The following is a 25298-nucleotide window of genomic DNA, read 5'->3' as shown; positions in this document are numbered from 1 at the left end:
TCATTTATCTCAACATCTGGCATTATCATACTGTATGGACTTATTTACCTTTATAAGTTCCTTTTTTGTATTAAATTTAAATTTCAAAAACTCAACTTAACTAAATCCAAGAATACCTGGAAGTCATTGACTCTTGATTGGTGGTTAGGTAGCCAATAAAACTATCAAGTTCACTCTGTAGAACAGAGTATTTACATGATTCAAGGGTCATACAAAACTATCAACTTAAAAATTAGCTTGCTCTATTTGGTCAAACATTTAATTAGTTCACCTCTAAAAGACTCTTAGATTTATTGAATTTCAATTCCTGCCTGTGGTTGCTATGGCAGCACCAGACCAAATGATTTCTTGAGTCTTGATACCACCTACCAGTTTGGCTGTTCCCCACCCCTGTTGTAGAACAAGTAATCCTTGGGTACAAATCTTTTTCCATTTTTTTCCATGTCACATTCCTGTGTTTTCTTTCATTTTCTCATCATTTATCCACAATCCCAATTTCAAAGCTTGGAAGCTTCATTCTTGGGTTGATGAACTTGGGTTTTTTCTTCAATGGAATCTTGTGAGTTCTATTAATCTGCCATTTGTCCTCTAATTCCAGGAAGTTAAAGGGTTATGGACTAGATATGATTGAATTACCAAAAAGAAATTCCTAAATGAAGGAAATTTCCTCAACCAATGAAACTTCTCTAAAATTTATAACCATTTAATATTGACGAGAAAACTGGAGATTAAGTGACTTGCCCAAGGTTACATTTTTAAGATCATGTTGATTCTTTGTTTACAGGAAATACTGTTTTATAAAATAAGTTATTCAGATTCTCGGTTTCATCAAGATCTTCTGGAAAGTCAGTAACATTAATATTAGCTTTAGATACCTTTAGCAGTCCATCAATCTTTTTTTCCTAGTTTACTTTGATCTAATATTTCTTTCTTAATTTCTTCATTTTAGTATTTTAATTCTGACATTCCCTTCTTCAGAATTTCTATTGTTTTGTTAAAATGCTCCACCTTCTGTTTTAAACTCCTATATTATGCTTCTCAGACTTTTGGTGGCTCTTGTGTTTGTTGATTCCTTGGACTTTGGTGGTAATTATTGAAGTAGTAGTAGTACCTTCTTATGCATTTTCCTTCACTTTGCCCTTCATGGCTAAGTATGGAAACATCATCTACATGGGTGCCTCCACGTTTTCTCCCCTTCCTCTCTTCTTGATCCATTACAATCTTGTTTCCAATTTTATCATTCCACTGCCACAATTCTCTCCAAAGTTGCTAATGATTTCATAGTTGTCAAATCCAATGACCTTTTCTTGGTCTTCATTCTTCAAGATCTCTCTGAAGTTTTTTTTAGGTTTTTTGCAAGACAGATGGGGTTAAGTGGCTTGCCCAAGATCACACAGCTAGGTCATTATTAAGTGTCTGAGACCAGATTTGAACCCAGGTACTCCTGACTCCAGAGCCAGTGCTCTATCCACTACGCCACCTAGCCGCCCCTGTCTCTGAAGCTTTTGACACTTTTAATCACTCTCCTTCTAAACTTTCTTCTTTCTCCTTGTTCTTCCTCTATCTAATCACTTGTTTTCTGTTTCCTTTGCTGGATCATCATCATGACTTACATTTATATGGAACTTATGTCTACCATATGGTTTGACTTATCATTTCCAATCATTAGTTCATTTGATGCTCACAACAAACCCCTTTAGGTAACTGCTATCCCACATGCTTCCTCTTCTCTTCTTCCTGCACACTACTTTACTTGATGATCTCAGAAATACTCTCCACTGATTTAGATGGGCAAAACTTTTTTTTTAAATTTTAGAGAATGACTTGAGGCCTTGAAAGATTTAATGCTTTGTCAGAGTTACCCAGTCAGCATACATCAAAGGTAAGACTCAATCCCAGATCTTTCTTATTCCAGGGTCCTCTCTAGTCACTATACCACACTCCTCTCAAATGTTAAAAAATCTTACAGTACTATATCTATACCATCAAGGTGTGAAGAAATTTTAAAACTTAAAACTAACCAATCTCTCTACTGAATAATTTTTAGATCACAATTTCTTTACCATCTTTTTTCTTTGAATAGATGGAAGAGTGAATTCAAAGACCTCACTGGGGTAGTAAATAGTTAAGAGAAAGTCAACAATCCCTCCTTAGTGCTGAAGGATGAGTTCTTCAAAAATTATGGATGGATGGATTGTGTGAGCAAAAACTGCATCCTTGTGAAATAAGGGACCAGAGTCTTCTAGAGAAATTACACTTACAAAGAGAGGCAACATGGAAATCAGCAAAATGAGTCAAATAATATCTCTGAAATCTAGAAAAAAAGATAGATAGGAAGAAAGGAAGGGAGAAATAGCTATATATATATATACTCACCTATATATTTCCTTTCCTAAATATATATCTATGATAATATAATGTGTTTCTAAATATATATAAATATATAATATTATGTATTATGTATCTAGTTTATTGTCTAAGTATCTCAAGAGAGAAATAATAAGATAATGTAGATAAGTATAGATAGAGACAATATAGATAAATATGGTCTAAATAGAGATGATGGACAGTAGATATCTATATATCTAGGAAAGGAAATATTTGTGTATATACATGTAAGTTTATATATACACACACATATACAAATTATATCCAATCCATCTTTCATTTAACTATTAAGTAATTTTCCTAAAGTATGTCCAACCATATCATCCCTCTGCTCAATAAATTTCATTGACTTCCTGTCACCTCTACAAAATCCTCTACTTGATGTTTAAAGCCTTTCATAACTCAGCCCCCTCTTAGCTTTCTAGTCTTCTTACACCTTGCTCCCTGACATGTATTCTTCAATTAAGATATATTGGCTTTTGAGCTATTCCATAAATGAGACCTTCCTTTCAGTTTTGGCTGTCTCCCATACCAGAAATACTCTCCCTCATCATTGCTGCCTACTCCTTTCCCCAGCCTCCTTTAAGTCCCAACTAAAATCCCATTTTTCCATAGGGAGCTTTCCCAACCCCTCTTAATTCTAGTTCTTCCCTCTATTAAGTATTTCCTATTTATGTTTTATATAGCTTGTTTGTTGTCATCCCTTCCCTTCATTTGTGAGATCCTCAAGGACAGGAATTGTCTTTTCTCCCTTTTTTGTATTCCTAGGGCTTAACACAGTATCTGTCACATAGTAGGCACTTTAAAAATATTGATTAATTGTTTTTACCCCAACTCTCTATTGTAGAAATATTATTTCTTCATCCAATCCAGTTTTTGAAACATAGTAGACACTTAATAGAAGTTTATTGATTGATTATTCAATTGTATGATGAGCTCTTCTGTTTACTCAGTTTTTTCTCTGCTTTTTTAAAATTTTCATTGTGAGAATTCTTTCTTTCCCTTCTTTTAAAAATTTTTTTTGTTCTATTTTATTTGACACAATTCTTGCTTTCTTGAGATAATTGAAGCTGAGTTGAACTAAGAACAACCATTCATTCTGCCAACTTTCTGAAAAGTCCCAAACCTGGGTAATATCTAGTTTCTGATCACATAATATCTAGTATTATCTCCATTGCACAGAATCTGAGGAAGAATAAGGCATAGCTCCGTCCTTTGACTTTTATGAGGATTTATTGTTCAATGATTTCTACTTTTTCATAGGGATAAGAATAGGAATTGGACCTTTGATTTTATGGGGATAGTGAATTCCTAAATTATATAACTCCATCTATCAAGGCTGGCTAGTACCTTTTCTGCAACTTATAAGCCTTATGGATTTGACTGGAGCACTGAGATATTAAATGGTATGCCTTAGGTCATACAACCATTATATTGCAGAAATAAATCTTTAACTCAGGTGTCCCTTCCTTCACAATTAACACATCAACTGAAGGTAGGGTGACTTGCTTAACCTTCATTAACAAAATTGCCCACATAAGCAACTATTTTCCCTTTTACTATGCTTACTTCATCTCAGAGAGAATTTTGAGCACCACAGGTAATATGATTTATTGGATTAAAAGCTGAAGTTATCCTGGCAGGAAGTTATCATGACTTTCACTTGATCTGAATTCTACACTACTCTATGTCTGGGTCTTCTCGTAACAATTACTCTTATTGATAATCATCATGCGACAAGGTCATTAGTATTTCAGGAGTGACAACTTACCTCTTGATGCAGGAGACTCAAGTTTGAATCCTTGCTAAGGCAAGTCTCTTTTTAAAAGACATAGGACATAGTGAAGAAGGCTGGAATACAAAAGACTTGAATTTTGAGCCTGTATCTCTCCCTAAATAGTTGTATAACCTTAGCCAAATCCTTTAGTTGCTTAGTGCCTAATTTTCCTCATCCATAAGATAAAAGAATTCAGGCAGATGATTTCTTGAGTTCATCCCAATTCTTAAATCCATTGAGAATATGGCTTCACTTCTAAGAGTGACACATTTTTTCATCTTGTATAAATTCATCATATCAGCAAAGAAACTAAGAAGATCTCACACATAACTCCCCCCGTCCAGTTCACTACGGATCTTGAGGATAGGAGCAAATACCCTGCAACAGGTCCAAGGTCTGTTAATCTATACCAATTGTCTTCAGTCTCAGAATTAATGGGTTTTCTATAGCATTTCCTCTCAATAAATTTAACATGTGTGAATTTATGGGTTCTTTTCCCTTCTCAGACAAAGAAGACTTTAAATTATTTCTATGCAGAAAGGAGAAATTAACGTTCTTTTGGCAGTATTTACTAATTAGTGATGTTAAAACTGACTGCTGATGATAAGGATACGAACAAAACCTTGGATTCCCCGAATTTACAACGCTTCATAACAATACTGTCGTGGGAGATTGAATCCTATAATAATTGGCCTTATTTCATGCTTACTAAGAAACAGGGTCATAAGATCATTGATTTAGAAGTGGAAAGAACTTTGGACAATCATATTATTCAAGTCCTAATCTTGCTTCTGTTCCTTTACTGTTAAAATGGCACTGACCATAATAACACCTATTTACCAGGTGTGTGGTGGAGATCAAATGAAATCATATATGCAAGGTAGTTTGCGAAATTTAAAGTGTCATATAATGCTTGCTATTATTGTTGTTTTGTGATGATTATAATTGTTCTTATAATTTTACAAAGGAGAAAACTGAGACACTAAGGAATTAGTTGTCTTTCTCCCATGTTACCAGAATTTGAACCTAGATCCTCTGACTTCAAATTCAATATATTTTTCTATGTACCAGAATATAAAAGTCCAGTTGAATTTGAATAAGCAAACCATATCTTATATTATAGCTTCTAAAATCTAAAAATGTACTTGTTCGGTTTTGTTTGACTCTTCATGACCATGAGGTTTTCTTGCAAAAGATCCTGGAGTGATTTGCTATTTCCTTCTCTAGCTCATTTTATAGACAAGGAAACTAAGGCAAACAGGGTTAAATGACTTGCCTATGACTGTAAAATTAGTAATTGTCTGAGGCTGAATTTGAACTCCGAAAGATGAGCCATCCTGATTTCAAGCCTAGTGCACAATCCATCTAAAAAGGAAGGTAATTTTTGTTAGCCATCCCTCCATCTCTTACTTTCAATTTATGCTATCAAGTTATTATAAAAATGAAACATATCCAAGACAAACTAAATATCTATTTCTATTCTCGGTTTTAGCCCAGCAACCCTCAGAGTAAGTCACAGCAAAAACGGCCTTTTGGAATATGAGGTTGCCATTATGTATAAATAATGAATGACATTTTACAATATTTTGAGGTAGGCATAAGGCTTTATATACATTAATAATAGCTAGCATTTTCATAAAATGCTTTATGTATATTGTTTCATTTTATCTTCACAACAATCTTGAGAGGCAGATAATATTATTATCCTCATTTTACAGATGGGAAAACTGAGTCAGACAGAGGCTAAGTAACTTGACCAAGTTCATGCAAGTAAGTGTCTTAGGCAGAATTTGAATTCAAGCCAACTGTACTATAGAGAGCACAACTCTGATAGGCTGACCTTGTTCAAATGCCAAACAAATGCTTATCTAAGAGACTTTTTAATAGAGAACTCATACAAAGCAAGTGCTCACATGGTGGTTAGAAAAAGTGATACAATGCACATTCTCAAGGTCTTTGGGAAGAATTCTGGATCTGATTTGCAACATGGGAGACAGTGGCATAGTATCATGCCCCCCCCCAAGCATGACATGCCCTTATCAGAAAAGGTACTGTGCTTTATAAGCAAAGCAAAATTGAAGTAATGTAAATTTAGAGAATCTACCCCAAATGTTCACATTTGTGCCTGACCTGTGATAGAAGGTTTTGAGCTTATATTGGTGTGATCAGCCACAGTTGGGCACACTATAACTTGACTCTAACATGGTCATCTCATTTTGGTTTTTTTAGCAAATGAAGGATAGCAACAACCAATATAAGTTCAGATTCACCCCAATAGAATGTCAGTTTTTTGAAAATAGAGACATTTCTACTTCTGCCTTTATATCTCCAATATGTAGCATATAGGGTAAACCCTTAAAAATTTTTGTTGATGATTCTGATCGAAGAATAAGAGAATAACTTGAAAATAAAGAGTAGCCCCACTCAGAGAAGGTCAGAAACACTAGGAAAAAAGAAGTCTGAATTAAATATTTTTGAGCAGAGAAATTCTTTTTTTTCCATTTCTGCATGAGGAATATAATCTGGGAATAACATTCAAGTTAGCAAGTAGCTAGCAGGCTAATAAAAAGGCTCCAGTTAAATGAATAAACACAATGGAAAACAAAGAGCTTTTAAAATACTGCCTCTTAACAGACTGTCTCATCACTGTTTAAGAGGTGAAATGAGTTCTAGAAAAGACACCTGAGATTTGAATTACCATACAAAAAGCTCAAACTTTCAAGTAAGTTTTTTTTTCCCCAAAGCTGTGGGGGAGTTCTCTATTTTTGGGTCCCATTTAAGAGCAGAGATTTCTTGGTAGAAAGGTAAGATGCTGCCGTTTTAATGTCATTTGATTCTCATGCTAAAACATAGAGTTCAAGCATCTTTTGTACCATATCTGAGTCAGAGATTGTGACTGTAAACCTCTCTGGTACATTAAGCAAGGGAAAAAATGAATTTCAATAACACAAATCCATTTCCCTCACCTGTACAGCATTTTAATGGAATAATAGAGTGACAACTTACATAAATAAACTTCAGTTTGTGACCCTGAATTGGCTTTTTAAAATACATTTTTTATTATTTATCTTTTGTTTCACATATCCTAAATTTATCACTGTATTCATTTCTTTCCCTTCACCCAGAGAACCAATCTATACAATAAAGATTTTACTAAAAAAGGAAAAGAAAAGAAAAAATATTAGCAAAACTAGTCAATACTTGAAAAAAATCTCACAGATGGAAACAATGTTCCATACCTATGGAGACTTTTCCTCTGTAAAGGATCATTTTGGAGGAGAAGCAATTGTGTTCTTTGTCATTTCACATTCATCTTCACTATTTTTATTTATTTATTTGTTTGTTTGTTTATATTATCACATTTTCACATATTTTGTGTGATGGTAGATTTTCCCCCTACTGTCACCCTGCCATTTACATTGTTCTAACTATTGTGCATAATCTTCTTGGTCCTATATATTTTGCATCAATTAATATAGATCTTTCCAACCTTCTCTGTATTCATTGTATTCATTTCTTACAGCACAGTACTACTTCGTTACAGTTTGATCAATGAGCATCTACTTTGTTTCTAGTTTTTTTTGATTCCACAAAAAAATGCTACTATAAATATTTTGATATGTGTGGACTTTCTCTTTTTTCATGCATTTGTGACTTCTTAAAGGTATTTACCAAGCAGGTAAATTCCCAAATCATGGTATGGACATTTTTAGCAACTTTATTTGCATAATTCCAAATTGCTTTCCACAGTGTTTGTACTAATTGAAAACTCCACCCAATACCTTAGTGGGGGCACTGGCTTTCTGGAACAAAACTTACTAACCTTTGAAACATCTGTGGACTCTCATCAGTAAGCAGCTCCTATCCCTAAATTTTGTAAAACAATGTTCTCTTTCCTTGCAGTGAAAGATCGATTCCAAGCACGATCTTTAGACCATTAGTAATCTTGCCAGGAACTGACTTGGATGGCAGAATTTGTCTCCACTAGTCATCAGGTGGTCCTTGGAAATTAAACTAGAAAATAAAGTCATGTTGGGTTTTTCCAAAAGTAAAAAACAAAACAAAACAAAAATCTTGACTTCTCAAGGGAGTCAGGGTATCCCAGAAATAAGCCACAAACTAGTAAGAAAGACCTAAATTCAAATCCTACCTTAGACAGTAGTTATGTTACCCTGGGCAAGTCAAAAATCTTAATCTCAATTTCTTCATCTGTAAAATGGGTTGTTGGGAGATCATCTGTTACCCCCCCTCTTCATCCCCACAAACAATCCTTACAGCAGCATCAATATATCCATTCCAGACAATGTGGAGACACCAAGGAAGAATAGTCAAAAGCAACATTTGGAGAGAGATGGCTATGAGGAAGAAATGCAGCTGTTAGATAAAGCTTACAGGAAAAGGGAGGAGGAGGGCAATGGAAGCTAAGAGTTGTCCAAACTCCAAGGATCAATGTTGGGTTCCATCTGACTTCTAAGTCAGTGACTTTTCTTAGGTGTTTGTGATTTCTGTTTAAGTCCCATAAATCATGCATAGCTTCAGGCATAATTCTTATCTCCACCTCATAGGATTAACATGAGGATCAAATGAAATAAGAATTGTAAATTTTGTTGCCAACCATAAAACACTATATAAGTAATAACTATTAATAACAATGATTTTCACTTTTTTCAGAAATCTGGGGGTGCTCTCGCCATTCCTTTGTGTGCATTTCAGGGGACTGTGTCCCTCCATGCCCCCACAGGGAAGACTCTGTCTCTCTCCACCTATGAGGTGAGTGCAGAAGGGCAAAAGATCACCCCAGCAGCCAAGAAAATCGAAGTCTATCGATCCAAGAGCGTAGGTCATGAGCCAAATCCAGAGGATTCGCCCACCACTTTCCCAGACACCAATGTGAAGATCCACTTGGAAGTATTGGAAATCTGTGACAATGAGGAAGCCATGGACACTGTCTCCATCATCAGCAACATCAGCCAGTCCTCTACCCAAGTCAGGTCTCCTTCTCTACGCTATTCCCGGAAAGAAAATCGGTTTGTTTCTTGTGATTTGGGAGAGACCGCCTCCTACTCCCTTTTCATCCCCACAAACAATCCTGACAGCGACATCAATATATCCATTCCAGACACCGTAGAGGCCCACAGGAAGAACAGTCAAAAGCAGCATCTGGAGAGAGATGGCTATCAGGAAGAAATTCAGCTGTTAAATAAAGCTTACAGGAAAAGAGAGGAAGAGGGCAATGAAAGCTAAGAGCTGTCCAGGGTCAAGAACCAATGTTGGACTCCATCTGACTTGTATGTCAGAGACTTTTCTTAGGTGATTTTGATTTCTGTTTAAGTCCAATCATTCATACATAGTTTCAGGCATATTTCTTATCTCCTGGAAAGGGCTCTTTGTAGAATAATGGCATCAAATGGATTGTCTATGCTCTCTTATCCCTATGATAATGAAAAGATTGTGTTTCTAGAAGACTGCTGACCATCTTTTCCTGCTCATAGGTCTTATGAGGTTTCTGGTTCATTTAAGAACAATCTACAGACATCTCATAGAAATAAATTAAAGACTGATTAATCATTGGAACTCTCCCAAAGTAGATTAAGTGATCTATCTCAAGGATTACTGGGATCTCTGGAGAACAAAAGATCCTAGGTCTAGAACTCAAATTAAATCAGAGGTCATTTACTCTAAACCCTTAGTTTTAAAGATGAGGAAGCTGAATCACAGAATCAGAGAAAGAGAGTCGGGTCTTAAACCCAGGTGCTCTGACTCCAGACCCTTTCTAGTAGTCTAATGGCTGCGTGTTGGGGTGAGTTATGCACAGATCTTGGGTAAAAGGGACTTTGGAGGCCATCAGGTTCAGCATTTGTTTAACAGATAAGGAAACTCAGGCATAGAATGATTTACCCAAGATCACATGGCTAGTAAAGATTTCAAGTGTGATTGAATCCTTGACTAGCGTTCTGTTCATCATGCTATACTGCCTCTTGTTCAGTCATAAATAGCCTGTGAAAACCCTTCCAATTGTTAAAGTCTGGGAATTACCTGGAAATTGCCCCCTTCTCATCTTTTTCCCTTAGAGTTCTTGGGTCTCTGCTCATTTACCAGCTTTTAGCTCTCATCCAATTTTCATTCATCTAGATAGATGAAACAAACAATTCATACTCCTTCCTTCTCATCCCCAGTATGATATGCCCCATAGAGAAAATTGCCCGGGTTTTTGTCTTCATAACCTCTTGACCTGACCACTGACCTTGCCCATATTAGACAGTTAATAAATGACCATTGAATTTGATAGGGTTAGATGACTTCCTCAGGTCACCTGATGATGATGTTTGTCTTTCATTCTCAAAGAAGACCACAACATCAGGGAGGTGAGGCCATGACAAGCACATGAATTGGATTTGAGTTGGGGTGGGGAGCTATGCTAAGTCACCAGCCTCAGTTTCTCCTCCAGAATCATCTGGGTCCAGTGGTCAGGTATGAATCACCTAGAACCTTTTAGAATTCATTGATGATATTGTTCCTGGACCAGTGTTCCAAAGTAGGGCATAGCCTCCCCTATAGTTCTGTAAAACAAAAAAAGGAGCCTTCAGGAAATGCTACACTGATAAAAAGAAGGGATATTATAAAAGGTTGGGGTGAATTTGTACAGCAGATAAAATTCAAAAGGGAATCAAGCCCATTCCTACCCCTCATGTTGAGATAAACTCGTGTCTATATATTTACATTATTGCTGGAAACTAGGAAATCCATAAACATGTACTTTTCCTGCCATGGAAAACCTATTTCTGGCATTTCTAGAAAATGCAAATCCCTTTTTGAGACTTCTCCCTTTCTTTTTATCCCCTTATGCCCATGTCCTTGTTTGTTATGATATATCCTTTAATCTTTAAGCTGAAATTTGTAGCAGTCAATGTTTTCTTCCTTAAGAGACTCCAAAAGATTCCCAAAATGTTCGAAAGCGTGTATTGAGCTATCTCTAGGCTTTGAGTCCTTATTTGATGGGAGACTTAGCAAAAAGTAAGTAACAACTCATTTACCCTGAACTTTGCTTGAAGACTATGTTGTGATGATAGCCATAAGAATTATTTCATATTCATGGGTGGAAGGAGAATAACTATGTCAGCTTCTCAAAACCCAAATGATTGTTTGCAAATTAGAAGATTCTGCACACTGGCTCAACCTTCTTGCTTGTTAGAAAAGTAAGTCTTGGTAGAAGTGAGAGCCCTTAGGATTTTCTTCCTGAAAAAATGTGAGTAATATACTGAGAAACTATTGCTTCACAGTGTTCATTGTGGCCATAGAGGGTATTTCAGGCAAAGAAAGCAGATATATTAAATCATATCCATGCTGAGATTTGTCAGTATTGTCGTAACCATGTAATATTATTCCATATATGTTTAATAATGTTAAAAAATTTATAAAAAAAGGTTTTCTTCAAAATATTTTACTAAAACCTTTATGTAAATATTTATTAAATGTCCTGTTCTAATGTCCAATTATTCTGTTTTCTAAAAGTCATGAAATGGAACATTTGATGTGGTTTGGATACATGCATGCTTAGTTATAGACTCAATGTGAATTTTTTTCCCCCAGAAAGTTTTATTCTAATTTTTTACTACATGGTACCATGACACTAAAGTAAAAACTCTAAAAGAGTTTTATCATTATTTCCCACCCTTTTAAAAAGTTCCTCCAAAATAACATAAATGTTACTGTGTTATCTCTTTCTCTTTCTCATTTTAATTCTCTCTTGTCTCACTTTCAAAAAATGTAATCGTAATACCGCCAATAACATTTTAAATAGATCCTGGGGTAAATCGTAATATACATAAATTCAAATTAAGGAGACCTTCATTGTGAATCTCATTGTAATTTATTTGAAAATGTATTTGAAAAATTACTATTTTGCTTAAGGTTATGGGAGCACAACACCCCCCAAAAAAGTGTGTGAAATTTAATTGATAGGTTTATGATGATAGACTTCTTTCAAATTGTTCAAAAGAAAGACTTAACTCCTTTAAAATACAAATTAGGTCAGCATGATAACTTACCTGGAATCATGACCAATCTAGAGGTCTTAATTAACCAGCCAAAGAAGTTTTTTCAGAAGGCTGAATTTTTGAGTGAATATGGGAAGTTGAGCCCCCCCCAAAAGATAATTGTATGTTTCCTCTATGAGTTTTGTATTTAGTCGACATCCTGTTATGTGACTGAGGTCTTTGTAGTATACATTTGAAATTTAATTTGGTCTTATATTTTACCCAGAACTTCATCATTAGCTATTCTGATTGATAAAATAATAATTTTATTCTACTAGAGTAATTCACAATAAATTAATTTAAAATTTCTAGAATTGTTGACTTTCTTTTTTTTCATCAGTGTACTTACAAATGTTTTAAGAAAACAAACATGGTCTATAACATACCAAACCTCAAGTTGGAAGGGAAGCTTTGACCATCAATAAAAAGCTACCAGGGTCACACCTGCAAGTATGTTCCAGAAAAATAGAATTCCAAAAGATCTTCATGTGAGAGGAGAGATGAAAATTAGTTAGTCATTCAGTATTTAAGCTGAGGGTACACAACTGCATTCTTGGTGCAAGAAAAATTGAAAAAAAAAGAGTATGGAAATTATAGAGAGTCTATTGAAGCATACAGGTTATTGTTTGTTTTTTAATTGCTCATCATATTATCTTATATATTATATATTTCTTCTAATTAATAAAATAATTTTGTTAAACATGTTGTGATTTTTCTCAGTTCCATTCTTATAAAGAAGCTCAGACTGCTATTTGCTTAGTACATTGTACATGGATGTATCGTAATGTGTGTTGATTAAATGAAACCTATGTGATACCAAAGTGGCAATTCCTTCCAAATGCAGGGCTGTGGTTTTAGTTGCAAAGAGGTTTTCAGAGATTTAGAGCAGCAAGGGACTCAAAGTTCTTCTGCAGTAGATCGAACTTTAGACCTGTGGTCAGGAAGACCTGAGTGAAACTCCAGCCTCAGGAACTTCCAAGTTACATGACCCTGATCAAACATACATTATATGTATGTGTGTGTGTGTGTGTGTGTGTGTGTATTCTACTTGCTCACAACCACTCAGGAAAATAGATGTTATTTTTATTCCCATTTTACAAATGAGGAAACTGAGGTGAATAGGGCTAAGTGACTTGAACAGAATAAGTAAATGTTTGAGGCTGAATTTGAATTCAGGTCTTCCTGACTCCCAAGTCTTTTGCTCTAATCATTGACACACTTAGCTGCTAGAAGCAGCTGGTGGGCACAATAAATAGAGCTGTGTATTTATTGTGGCCGAACCATCACCAGTCATTTTGACTGATGTTTCACCACTGGACTCAATGACTGCAGAGGAAAAGGCGAGGGTGAAGACTTTGTGCTACACTTAAACCCAAATTCAAAGGTCATCAAGCTTCAGCTGTCAATGTTCCTCTTCAAGAAGGAGATTGAAAAAAAAGGAGAATGAAGAGCAGGGGTGAAGTAAGGACATCCACAACTGCCACTATTATTCAATATAGTACTAAAAATGTTAACTATAGCAATAAGAGAAGAAAAGGAAATCAAAGTAGTTAGAATAGGAATGAAGAAACAAAACTCTCATTCTGCAAATGTTATGAAGGTAACCATAGAGAACCCTAGGGAATCAACTAAAAAAAAAAACTTGAAATAACGACTTTAGGAAAATTGCAATATATGAGATAAACCCACGTAAATCATCATTTCTTTATATGACCAACAAAGTCCTGCAGCAAGAGATAGAGAAATTCCTTTTAGAATAACTATAGACAAAATATAATCCTTAGGAGTCCACCAGCCAAGACAAACCCAGGAACTGTATGAACCCAATTGCAAAAGACTTTCTATACAATTATTCATGGGTAGGCTGAGTCAATTTAATAAAAAGGATAATTCTGCCTAAGTTTACTTACTTATTCAGTGCCATACCAATTCAAACTATCAAAAAAAGTTGATAGATCAAAAAAAAATAACTGGAAGATTAAAAGGTCAAGAATATGAATACCATGGGAATTAATGAAAAAATTCAAAGGAAGATGGCTTAACAATATGAGACCTCAAACTAAATTATAAAGCAGTAATCATCAAAGCTCTCTGATACTAAGAAATAGAGGTGTGGATCACTGAAAGAGATTAGTTACACAAGACAGTAGGCAATCACCATAGAGTTTTATTCAACCCAACTTTTGGGGTAAAAACTCACTGTTTTGGGGTGGGTAGGTGGCACAGTGGATAGAGCACAGGTCCTGGAGTCAGGAGTACCTGAGTTCAAATCCAGCCTTAGACACTTAATAATTGTCTAGCTGTGTGGCCTTGGGCAAGCCACTTAACCCCATAGTTTTGCAAAACCTACACCTCATTGTTTCGGAGAGACTGGGAAAATTGGGGCACTGATGCATTGCTGGTAAAGTTATGAGCTGATCCAATTGTTCTAGAGAATAAACTGAAACTAGAACTAAGTCCAAAGGGCTATAAACCTGTACATACTCTTTGATCCAGCAATACTACTACCAGGTCTCTATCCCAAGGAAATCATAAAAAGGGGGGGGGGGATCTACATGTGCAAAAATATTTATAGCAGCTCTTTTTGTAATGGAAATGTATTGGAAATTGAAGGAATACTCATCAGTTGGGGAATGACTGAACAAGCTATGATATATGGATGTAATGGAATACTACTGTGCAATAAGAAATGATGAAAAGGCAGATTTCAGAAAATTCTGAAAAGACATATAAACTGATGCAAAATGAAATGAGCAGAATAAGGAAAACAATGTACACAGTATCAGCAATGTAGTGTAATGATCAGTATAGTATAGTATGAATGACTCATTGCTTCTCAGCAGCACAGGGATCCAAGATAAATACAAAGGATTCAGAAAGGAAAATGCTATCTACATCCAGATAAAGAACGTAAAGACTTTAAATGCAAATCGAAGCATATTTTTAGTTACTTTATTTTTAGTCAGGTTTTTTTCCCTTTATGATGTTTCTTCTTCCACAACTAAGAAATGTGCTTTACATGATAGTCCATGTATAAACTATATCAAACTGCCTACCATTTTCAGAGAAGGGAAAGGGAGAAAAAGTTGGAATTCACAAGCTTCTAAAATTGAGGGCTAGAAATTTTCTTGTTGTATAAATGAGGAAAAATAAAATACAAAAAAAAGAATAGAATAAGAACAAAGAATGAATAACTTAGTGTGTGCAAAGCACTGAGGATGCAAATCAAGGAGCTTACTCTAATGGCCGGGCTGGAGAGCAGGGGACAAACCAAAAAAGAAGTATTGGGGAAAAGTAGCATTAGAAGCTTTCCTCCATGTTAACTGAGGAGAAGTCTGAGGAGAAGTATTAAGGAAATCTCAGACCCAGCAAAATAAGGCAAAAACATATTACAGAGTTGTGGGACTCAAGGGCATGGTTGAAGATTCCCCTGGGAAGGAGGTGAGGTTCATGATCCTTGAAAATAGTCTGGAGAAACTAAGAAAGAGGCATAAATAGAAGTCCTGAGATAATTATAAGATTAGATTTCAGGTGAATTTACACATTTAGAAAAAAATAACCCAAAAGGAAGGAGCATGTCCCAGTATGGGTAGAGTCCTGGATTTGGGTTCAGGAAGACAAGAATCTTACTTCTTATGCTTAGTAATGTGACCTGGAGGAAACCACTCAGCCTCTCTCTTTCTAATTTCCTCATTTGTGAAATGGGGATAACGATCATAACACCTACCTTAAAGATTATTGTGAATCTCAATAGATATACAAATTTCTCTGAAAGTTTAGAATTCTCTAAATGTCAGTTCTATTTTAAGGATAAATAATAATAAAAGTTGAGTTTTTATATGGCCTTGAAGGTTTTCAAAGCACTTTACAAATAGCATTTCATCACAAATAATATAATATTAATACATTAATGAAGGCTGTCTCCATGTTAACAAGACTGAGAAGAAGAAAGATAACCACTCTGAGGTAAGTGCTATTATTATCTCTATTTTATAAATGAAGAAACTGAGGCATCAGAGGTGAAGTGCCTTGCTCAGGGTCACCATCACTGACCACATATTGTCCTATGTGGCCATCTGGATTTTTCACATGTCTTCATTTTATCTCACCAGCACATTAAATACCTCCTCGAAAAAGGAAAAAGGAGGTTCCCACATTGGTTTTGTATCCTCACACTATATGGACCACATTTTTTGTCAATAGAGCTTGCAATTTCAATGTCTCTGGTTTTATCCAACACCCTCCCTGGTAGCGATTCTTTCACTTACTTGTTAATTACCTGAACTTTCCTGTTTTCTTTGTAATTTTTGTTTTTTCCTTTCTGTTTTTCATTGTCTTCCCCCCCCCACTGCAAGCAATTAACTGAGATTAAAAGTTTTAAAGTTTTTGCAAAAATTGGAAAAATACCAGCCAGTTGTAGAACAGACATCCAGTATTGTTGAATTGTTCTTGAAGAACAAATCAGTTTTTGTATCTCATTCCAAAATCCTAATTTTCAGAGGAGGGGCATGAGATACAATCCACTAAACATTTATTAAATGTCTACTGTGTACTGGGCAAGGGCAGCTATATGGAGCAGTGGATAAGTCAGGAAGACTTGAATATAGATGAGATCTTAGTCACTAGGTGTGGCAAATCATTTCACCTTGTTTACCTCAGTTTCCTCATGTGTAAAGTGAGTAGGAGAGGGAAATAAGAAACCATGCTAGGATCTTTGCCAAGAAAATGACAAGGAGGGTCACAAAGAGTCAGACAACTGGACCACAAAGCTAAAACTCTGCCAGCCTTGGGCTTTTGGCTCTTAGAAGCCAATCTCTAGTAGAGGGGAACACCCCAGATCGGTGCTCTGCTCTGTATTATTTAGTATTCTTGTCAACATTATAGAGTCAGAACTTATCCAGTTTTCTGATGGATGCTGCAAAGTTGGGTTGGTCAACTAAGACATGGGTGACAGAGCTAAGATACAAAGTGATTGTGGCCAACTAAGAGATTGATCCTTGAATAGATGACCCTTGCTGAGTATCCTTGCTTGTGGTTCTGTAGCCTGGCTCTGTGTGTGTGTGTGGGGGGGGGGCTGTGTGTGTGTCACTATGTGCTAATGTGTATTTGTGTGAGTTTGTGTATGTATGGGTGTATATGTGTGGGTGTGGGTGTTGCACTCTTGTTCCTTCACCATCCCCACCACCCCAACAAATAGCAGTTTCCAGGTGTATGGTATTAAAAGGTTAATTATTTGTCTCAATCAACAGCTCAGAAGTAACCAGGAAATGAACTGATCAAAGTAACTCATCCACAATGAAGACAAAGATCACAGAGAAGCATTGTGATTCACACTAGTGTGGGGACTACTTACATTAAAATGATAGAATTGAGAAATAATGAAATTATAAACATTCCATCATTGCCTTCCTGTTTTTTTCATTCTATTTGAGAACATGGCTAATATTCCATCAAACTTAGATAATTTAAAAAATAAATCTCAAGGGGCAGCTGGGTGGCCCAATGGATAGAGCACCGGCCCTGCAGTCAGGATTTCAAATATGGCCTCAGATACTGAACACTTACTTAGCTGTGTGACCTTGAGCAAGTCACTTAAGCTTATTTTCTTTCAAAAAACAAAAAATTAATATAAATCAATAAATCTCAAGCATTACATTAGGCATTGATTAGTTCATCAGAGTCTTACTGATATCCATATAAAATAGGCACTGGAATAAACAGCTAAATTTTAGATAGTTAAATTTCAAGTTTATTATGAAGACATTTAGAATTTAAAATATAAATGTTTGTATAGATTAATTTTGAAAAGATAACATGCTTTAGAATTATATTAATATATAGAATTAATTGTGAGATTGCAGCTAAATAAGAATGAACATTTATATATATATATATATATATACATATATATATATAGTAATTTGGGGTTTATAAAGTTCTTTTTAAATTATCTCATTTTTATCCTCATAATAATCCTCAGAGGTAGGTGTTGTTATATCCATTTTGCAAATAAGGAAACTGAGGCAAAGGGAGGTGAAGAGATTCACCTTGGGTCACATAGCAGACCAGAATCTGTGGCAGGGTGTAAACTTAGGACTTTCTGACTCTCTCTCTGCCCAAAAGATTCATTTTTTTTTCTGGGAATCAAAGCCATTCAAACATAGAAGGCTAGTCCTAAATGACTTTTTGAAAGACATCACACAGATTCTATTAGACAATCATTTGTTCTTCAGCTGAAATGGAGGAGTCATTCAGTTTCATGTTGTCCTTGGAAAGAAAGTCTATAGTTAGATTAAATGAACAAAACCATGTTGGAAGTCAGTCTATTTGCAATTGTTCCCAATTTTAATGTAACCTCTTTGGCCTGGTTTTCTTACTACTCAATCACATAATAATGTTCTCAGACACTATAAATGGAATTCCAGGGTCACCACAAGGGAAGAAGTTGTGAGAGAAAATTAAAAAATGAACTTTCTTGGTTGTTACTCCACCCCAAAAGCATATTCTGTTTGTTTCTCCTTGATTCATTTTTTTCTAGGGAAATGGGGGAGGGAGAAAAGGTGAAGTAGCACATTGAACTTTTCACAGATTGTAGAGAAAAGGACCTGGGAAATTCAATGGAAAGGAGTTTTGTTTTTTTCTTTTAGTTAGAGGAGGGTATATTTTTAGGAATAAATTTTTCTTGATGCTGAAGTACTGAGATATTCAGGCCTGAAGTTATATTTTTAAAAGCTCCAAGATCCTTTGTTTTATTGATATATTTGGAGTTCGCCAAAATTTCAAGACAAGATTTCATGAAAAATTCTTTTGGGGAAGGACCAAATCACTAACAACTTTTCTTCTGTGCCAATTCTTCTAAAAAGCTCAAGCAACAATATTTTCCTTTGTTCCCTATTTGCCAAGAACTCAAAAATTCTTTATTTTCTTCCTTTCTATTTGAATGTCTAATTTATAATTAATTCTAAATTTTAAAACTTGTGTTCATGATTTCTCTTACCCCCAAACTGAACCAGCTTCTATTGTTGGGGTAACAACTAAACATCTTTCCATTGCAACTAAGAAAGAGAATGAGATGACCTAGTTAATCAGAGAAGTAGATCTTATATATAAGATCTCTCTCTCTCTCTCTCTCTCTCTCTCTCTACATATATATATATATATATATATATATATATATATATATATATATATACTCAGTCTCAATATACAATTCAATTTTATCATTGCTTATGGGAACTCTTCTATTCATCCAGTGAAGCCCATACCTAAGTTAAATGTTATTAAGAGAAAATGTGTCCTTCATTTTCCTCGAAAGGTATAGAATGAGCATAAGTATCATCAAATATTTGAAGTATTGACATGATCAGAGATTAGACTTTCTTTGCTTGGTCCCAGAAAGGAGAATAAGGATTCAAAGGAGATAGTTTTCAGAGAAATGTAAATCAAAGAATAACTCCCTAAAAATCAGAGGAGTCCAAAATGGTAGAGTTTACCTCAGGAGACAAAGTTCTTCATTAATGGAGGTCTTCAAAGTAGAGGTTGACTGACTATTTAGTCATGCAGGGAGGCTGTAGAAGAGATTTCATTAAAAACTCTTCCTAGCAGTGTGGAGTCACAAAGTGAAAAACTGAGTTTGAATCCTGGCTCCAACTCTCACTACCTCCATGGCCTTGAGCAGATCTCAATCTCTCTCAACCTTCTGCCTCCTTATCTGTAAAATAAGATAAATAAAGCCTATCTCACAAAGTTTCTGGGGAAAAAAGCACTTTGTAAACTTTCAATTTTTCTTTAAGTTCAAGGTAGAAGTCGTTATTTTTCTTTTTGCATGTGTAATTTTACCCACAAGGAAACTACAATTGTACATTGACATTTCTCTGCTTTGAAACCCATAGTCTTACAGAATTTCTTCTTATCTTTTACTTATTCAAAAATATTCTAAATATTGCACACCCAGAAGCATGAATAAAAGATTGGTATGTAATTAGCTATTTTGATATTTTTCTTCTAGAGAAATGATCATTCTATCAGAATTACAGAATCTTTAAAGCTGGTCGAGACCCCAAGTAGTTCTTGCAGCAGCTCTTTCAGAGTATTTTTGAGATTAAACAATTTCCATAATGAATGTAAGCTGTTTTAATTTCTAATACGGTCAAAATATTGACATAAACCACATAAAGACTTTTAGAGGGGTTGTTCAATTATTTCGGTTATGTCTGACTCTTTGTGACCCGATTTGGGGTTTTCTTGACAAAGATACTGGAGATGTTTGCCATTTCCTTCTCCAGATCATTTTACAGATGAAGAAACTGAAGCAAACAGGGGTGTGACTTTCCCAGGGTCACATAGTTAGGAGTCTGAAGTCTAATTTATGATTCTTCCTCATTCCAGACCTAGCACTCTATCCTCTTCATTTTTTAAGAGTATAAAAGAGTCCTGGGGCAATTAGGTGGTGCAGAGAATAGAGCATGGACCCTGGAGTCAGGAGGACCTGAGTTCAAATAGGAACTCAGACACTTAATCATTACCTAGCTGTGTGGCCTTGGGCAAGCCACTTAATCCCATTGCCTTGCAAAAACCTAATAAACAAACAAACAAACAAATAAATAAATAACAAATAAATAAATTTTTAAAAAGAGTATAAAAGAGTCCTGAGATTTAAAAAAGAAACTGTTTGAGAACTAGTCTAATCCGATAAACTCATTTTAAAGAGGAAGAATTCGAAAACCAGCAAAAGGCATTGATGTTCAAATTAAACAATGAATAAGTGGAAGGACAAACATGGGATTGAAACTCAAGCTCTTTGCTCCATTCCAAGTCTCTTTCAGCATGCTTAAGAGGCATTTCTTTTTCTAATGGTTTCACTTACCTGTATACAGGAATTCTATAATTTTGTTTACTGATTTTCTCACAACAAAATGTGTCCCACTCTTTGTAGCAAGCTTCCTAGTCATGCAACCATCTTGCCATCTGCCCTACTTCTCACCACCTGGTCTAGTCAAGTTCCCTTGGTTCCAGATATACCTGAAGGTAGACTGAAAGCAGTAGCTGTCCTTGGTCTGAAAGGTCTAAGGTAAATTCAACTAAATTCTGTTCTGTTCTGTTTTATTCTCTCACTTCAGACATTTTTCCTCTGATACTGCTGAAAGTACTGGCAACACAAAAGAATTTGTCTTACTTCTTTTTATCTGAGATTTTTTGTCCTTCACTCCCCATTCTCCTAGGGTATTGTGCATTCTGGTGGGATGTATGGGGGTATTCAGAGAAGACTAGCACCTCTGGTAGGAGGGCTGCTGAGCCCTGAAGTCACTTCCATTGGTTGTTTTTTCACCTTTGGTGTCCCCATGTTACCCAGCTTTCACCTGTGGTTCAAAGAAGTCGGACCATATGCAGTGACTGCATGCTGGGAAAATCATTTTGGCAGATAGGTTAAACAAGCTTGTGGTAACCTAAAACTTGTCAGTGACTTACTTAGAGTGAGGTCTACCCCAAATGTAGGAAGACTTCCACTGGTGGAAGAGGCAGAAGAGAACAACTTGTTCTAATACGCATAGAGGAAGCTAAAGCAGGTGCTGAAGGAGAACTTAGAACAAGGTCAGACATCCAAAATCCCAAAGTTATCGACATCCTGGACCCTTGCCAGTCCTGACTTTTCCCTGTCACTGGACTTCCATCACTCAGGAAGAGAGAGAGTATGGCCGATGACTTTATGCAACTCTGCTTCACTTAAATCCAATTCACACATAATTAGGACATCATCCTGTGATGTCAGTCCTCTTTGAAAAGGAAGGGCAAATGAATAGATTCATGAATATAAGCCCAGATCCCATGGACCCCTGAGAATATCATCATACACACTACATGGATGTTGATAAATCAAGAACCCCAATTCTGAAGGCACTTGCCCTTTTGTCAGCTCATCTGACTAGTCTCATCACACTTTACTTATTTTCCCCATTAGTAATGTTCCATCAATGCTTTCCTCCAGAGTTCGAATCTGGCCTCAGAAGCTTGACTCTTATTAGTGTGTCTTTGGGCAAGTCACTTAACCGTAATTGTCTCGCATCCAATCGTCCTAATTTCTATCTGACCACTGGTCTCAGATGGTTCTAGAGGAGAAAGTGAAGCTAGTGATTTCGCATAGCCTCCTCTCACTCAAATCCAATTCCTGTGCTTGTTATAGCATTACCTCCCTGATGTCATGGTCTTCTTCAAAAATGAAGGACAAACATTATTAGCAGGCCAGATACAATTTGATCTTCAGCTATCCTTTGCATCCCCAGCTTGGCCTACAATGGGAGCCTGGGGATTCCTGGGATTCCTGCCCTCTACTTCCATTCTCCTCATTAACCCTGCTATAAGCCCCCTCCCAGTTGAAAGACTTGAAGTTTTTCCAGAAACCTAGAGTGATTTCTTAAATTTTTTTTACTCTCTAACCTTTCACGATGCATAATGTTCAAAGAATAAAGACACCTTTCAACTACTCCTCTGTTACTGACATTTAAACTCTCTCATGTCATTTTGAAGACTTAATACATAGTGGAACCCCAGAATGACAGGAATCATAGAGAGATGCACTGTATCCATGATAGGGGTTTCTCTTTGTTCCATTGGCTTGAAATGTGCTCTTGAACCAGGAAGATCTGGATTGAAGTCCTGTGCAACTGGTACACATTGGTTAGGTGACTGTGAACAAGTCACAATTTCTCATTATTCTCAACAGCTCTGTAAGATGGTAAGAGGCAGAGAACTGCATCACCTCCATTGACCAAGGAAGTTTCCTTATGTGGGAGTTCCTAATAGCAATGAAATAGGAAGTTCAATCCTTCTTCTACTAACTAAGGATAATAAATACTCCTATCAGAAGACATCCTAATGAGAGTCTAGCCTACCCAATTCCCTAAATACCTAAAAGTATCATGCTTCTGGGTTGTTGTCATCATTAGTCTGTGAGTCTTTCTAGATCACAGACTCCTTTTTTTCCATTCTTTGTATCTTCATGTCTCTTTTGTGGGAGATGCCTAAGAAATACTTGTTGGGTTAGAGATGAGTTGAAGTTGACAACTTAAGATACGCATGTCATTCATTCAACTGTTTGATTTCCCTCCAAATTTCCCATAGTTCTTTTGACACCAACTCTCCTTCTATCCTAGATATGCTTGTTCTTTCCTCCCTCATCCATTTATTAATTATTTGAAAGCAGTGCTTGTATGATGTCTGCTTTGCATTATAAAATGCTTAGTACTCAGTGAGATGGCAAGTTTGGGCTGTCTCTATTACTAGTTCTCTGGACAAGTTACTGTTCTCTGGGATTCAGGCTTCTTATCTATAAAAAGAAAGGGCCCGACAGACCATAGAGATGAAAAGGACCTTAGAGAGCATGGCAATCCAAGCAGATAATTTTCTAGATCAGGAAACTAGGTCAGAGAGTAGTTATGAGACTTGACACAATAATAACACAATAGCTGACATTTTACTTAATGCTTAAAGATTTGAATCTTCAGGGCAGCTAAGTGAGAACCAGCCCTGGAGTCAGGAGGACCTGAGTTCAAATCCAGCCTCAGACACTTAATTGCCTAGCTGTGTGACCTTGAGCAATTCACTTTAACCTCACTGCCTTGCCAAAAAAAAAAGATTTTGACCTCCACAATAACTCTGGAAGGAAAACATTGTTCACATTGACAGCAACAGTGTGAGATGATTAACTAAGATGAACACAACTCCTCTCAGCAGTTCAGTGATCAAGGGCAATCCTGAGAGACTTGGTCTGGCCAATGCCATCCTCAGCCAGAAGAAAAACGATGGATTCTGAAAGCAGAGCAAAATATACTATATTCTTTTTAAAACTCCTTTTTTGGTTTTGATTTCTTTTTTGTGCTTCTTCCCCCCCTTAATTTTGATTCTTCTTTCACAATATGACTAATATGGAAATGTGCTAAACATAATTATACATTTACAACCTATGGTCAGATTACTTGCTGCCATGGGGAGGGGATAGGGAAGGAAGGCAGGTAGAAAAATATGGAACTCAAAAGGGTGCAAAAGGATGAATGTTGAAATAAACCTTAGCATGTAATTAGAAAAAATAAAGAGAAAACAATAACCCTGGGAGGTAGGCTCTATTACTATCTTCATTTTACAGGTGCTGATATGGCCTTGACAGTTGCTAGCTATATCACCCTGGGTAGGTCATTTAATCTCTCTCTCCCTCAATTTCTTCAATTGGAAAATGGGAAAAAAATAATACCATCTACTTCCCCAGGATGTTGTTAGGATACATGAAAGTATGCTTGTGATGAGCTATGTAAACCCTAAAGCACTATATAAATGATAGCTACTACTATTAAGTGACTTTCTCAGAGTCTCATATTGCCAATAAGTGTTTGCGACTAAATTTGAAATTCAGGTCATTCTGTCTCCAAGTTCTAAGCTTTATGCACTGATCCATCTCAGTCATGCAACTAGTCAACAGTTAAGTCATGATTCTGTAAGACCCTGAGTTTCAAAACCTATGAATGCTTGCCTACATTCCTGTAAGACCCTGAGTATCGAAACCTATGAACTCTTGCCTAAATTCCATTTCAAGACATCCAACCAGCAGATGCTTGGAAATCCCGAAATCCCCTACTGAACCATATATAAGGACTCTCCTCGCTTTACTCGGGGTTCCAAGATCCTAGCCCTGCCCTAGGATGGAACCCTAGCTCGAGCTAGTTTAATAAACCCTTGCTATTGCATCTCCATTGTGTCAAGTGCCTCTGTTTGGAGATTGGAGAATTCTCGGACCCTAACATTTGGGGGCTCGGGTGGGATCCCCAGTGTCTCTGACCAGAGGCAAAGACATACTTGGAGGGGATTCTGAAATAACCAAGTCCGTGCAGCTCTGTATTTGGACTAGCCTGCTTAGGATCTAGGTGGGCTCACCGGTGGGTGGCTGGCAGGGTGTGGTAGAAGACATTCGCCAACCCTTCTGGTCGGTATGGGAATGATATAAGGGAACAAGATTTACCTAATTTTCCTTTAGGACCTGACAAGCAATACTTAGTCCCGCTGGAAGGGATGGATGCTGACTAGTTATCACCTCTGCTTCTTTTGCTTTG

General features: G+C 36.3%; 1 protein-coding gene across 1 annotated transcript in view; it reads left to right on the top strand.

Annotated features, from left to right (window-relative positions):
* GPR149 (G protein-coupled receptor 149) overlaps nucleotides 1-9409 on the top strand; it is an 81281-nt gene extending 71872 nt beyond the window's left edge. The window contains exon 4 of the mRNA XM_074192511.1: nucleotides 8837-9409. Coding sequence (XP_074048612.1) covers nucleotides 8837-9409 — 573 coding nt within the window. The remainder of the gene's footprint in view (nucleotides 1-8836) is intronic.
* Nucleotides 9410-25298: the final 15889 nt, after the last annotated feature.

Source organism: Macrotis lagotis, chromosome 6 (assembly GCF_037893015.1).
Source record: "Macrotis lagotis isolate mMagLag1 chromosome 6, bilby.v1.9.chrom.fasta, whole genome shotgun sequence".
Classification (NCBI taxonomy): Eukaryota; Metazoa; Chordata; class Mammalia; order Peramelemorphia; family Peramelidae; genus Macrotis; species Macrotis lagotis.
This window is presented reverse-complemented; position numbering and strand designations above follow the sequence as displayed.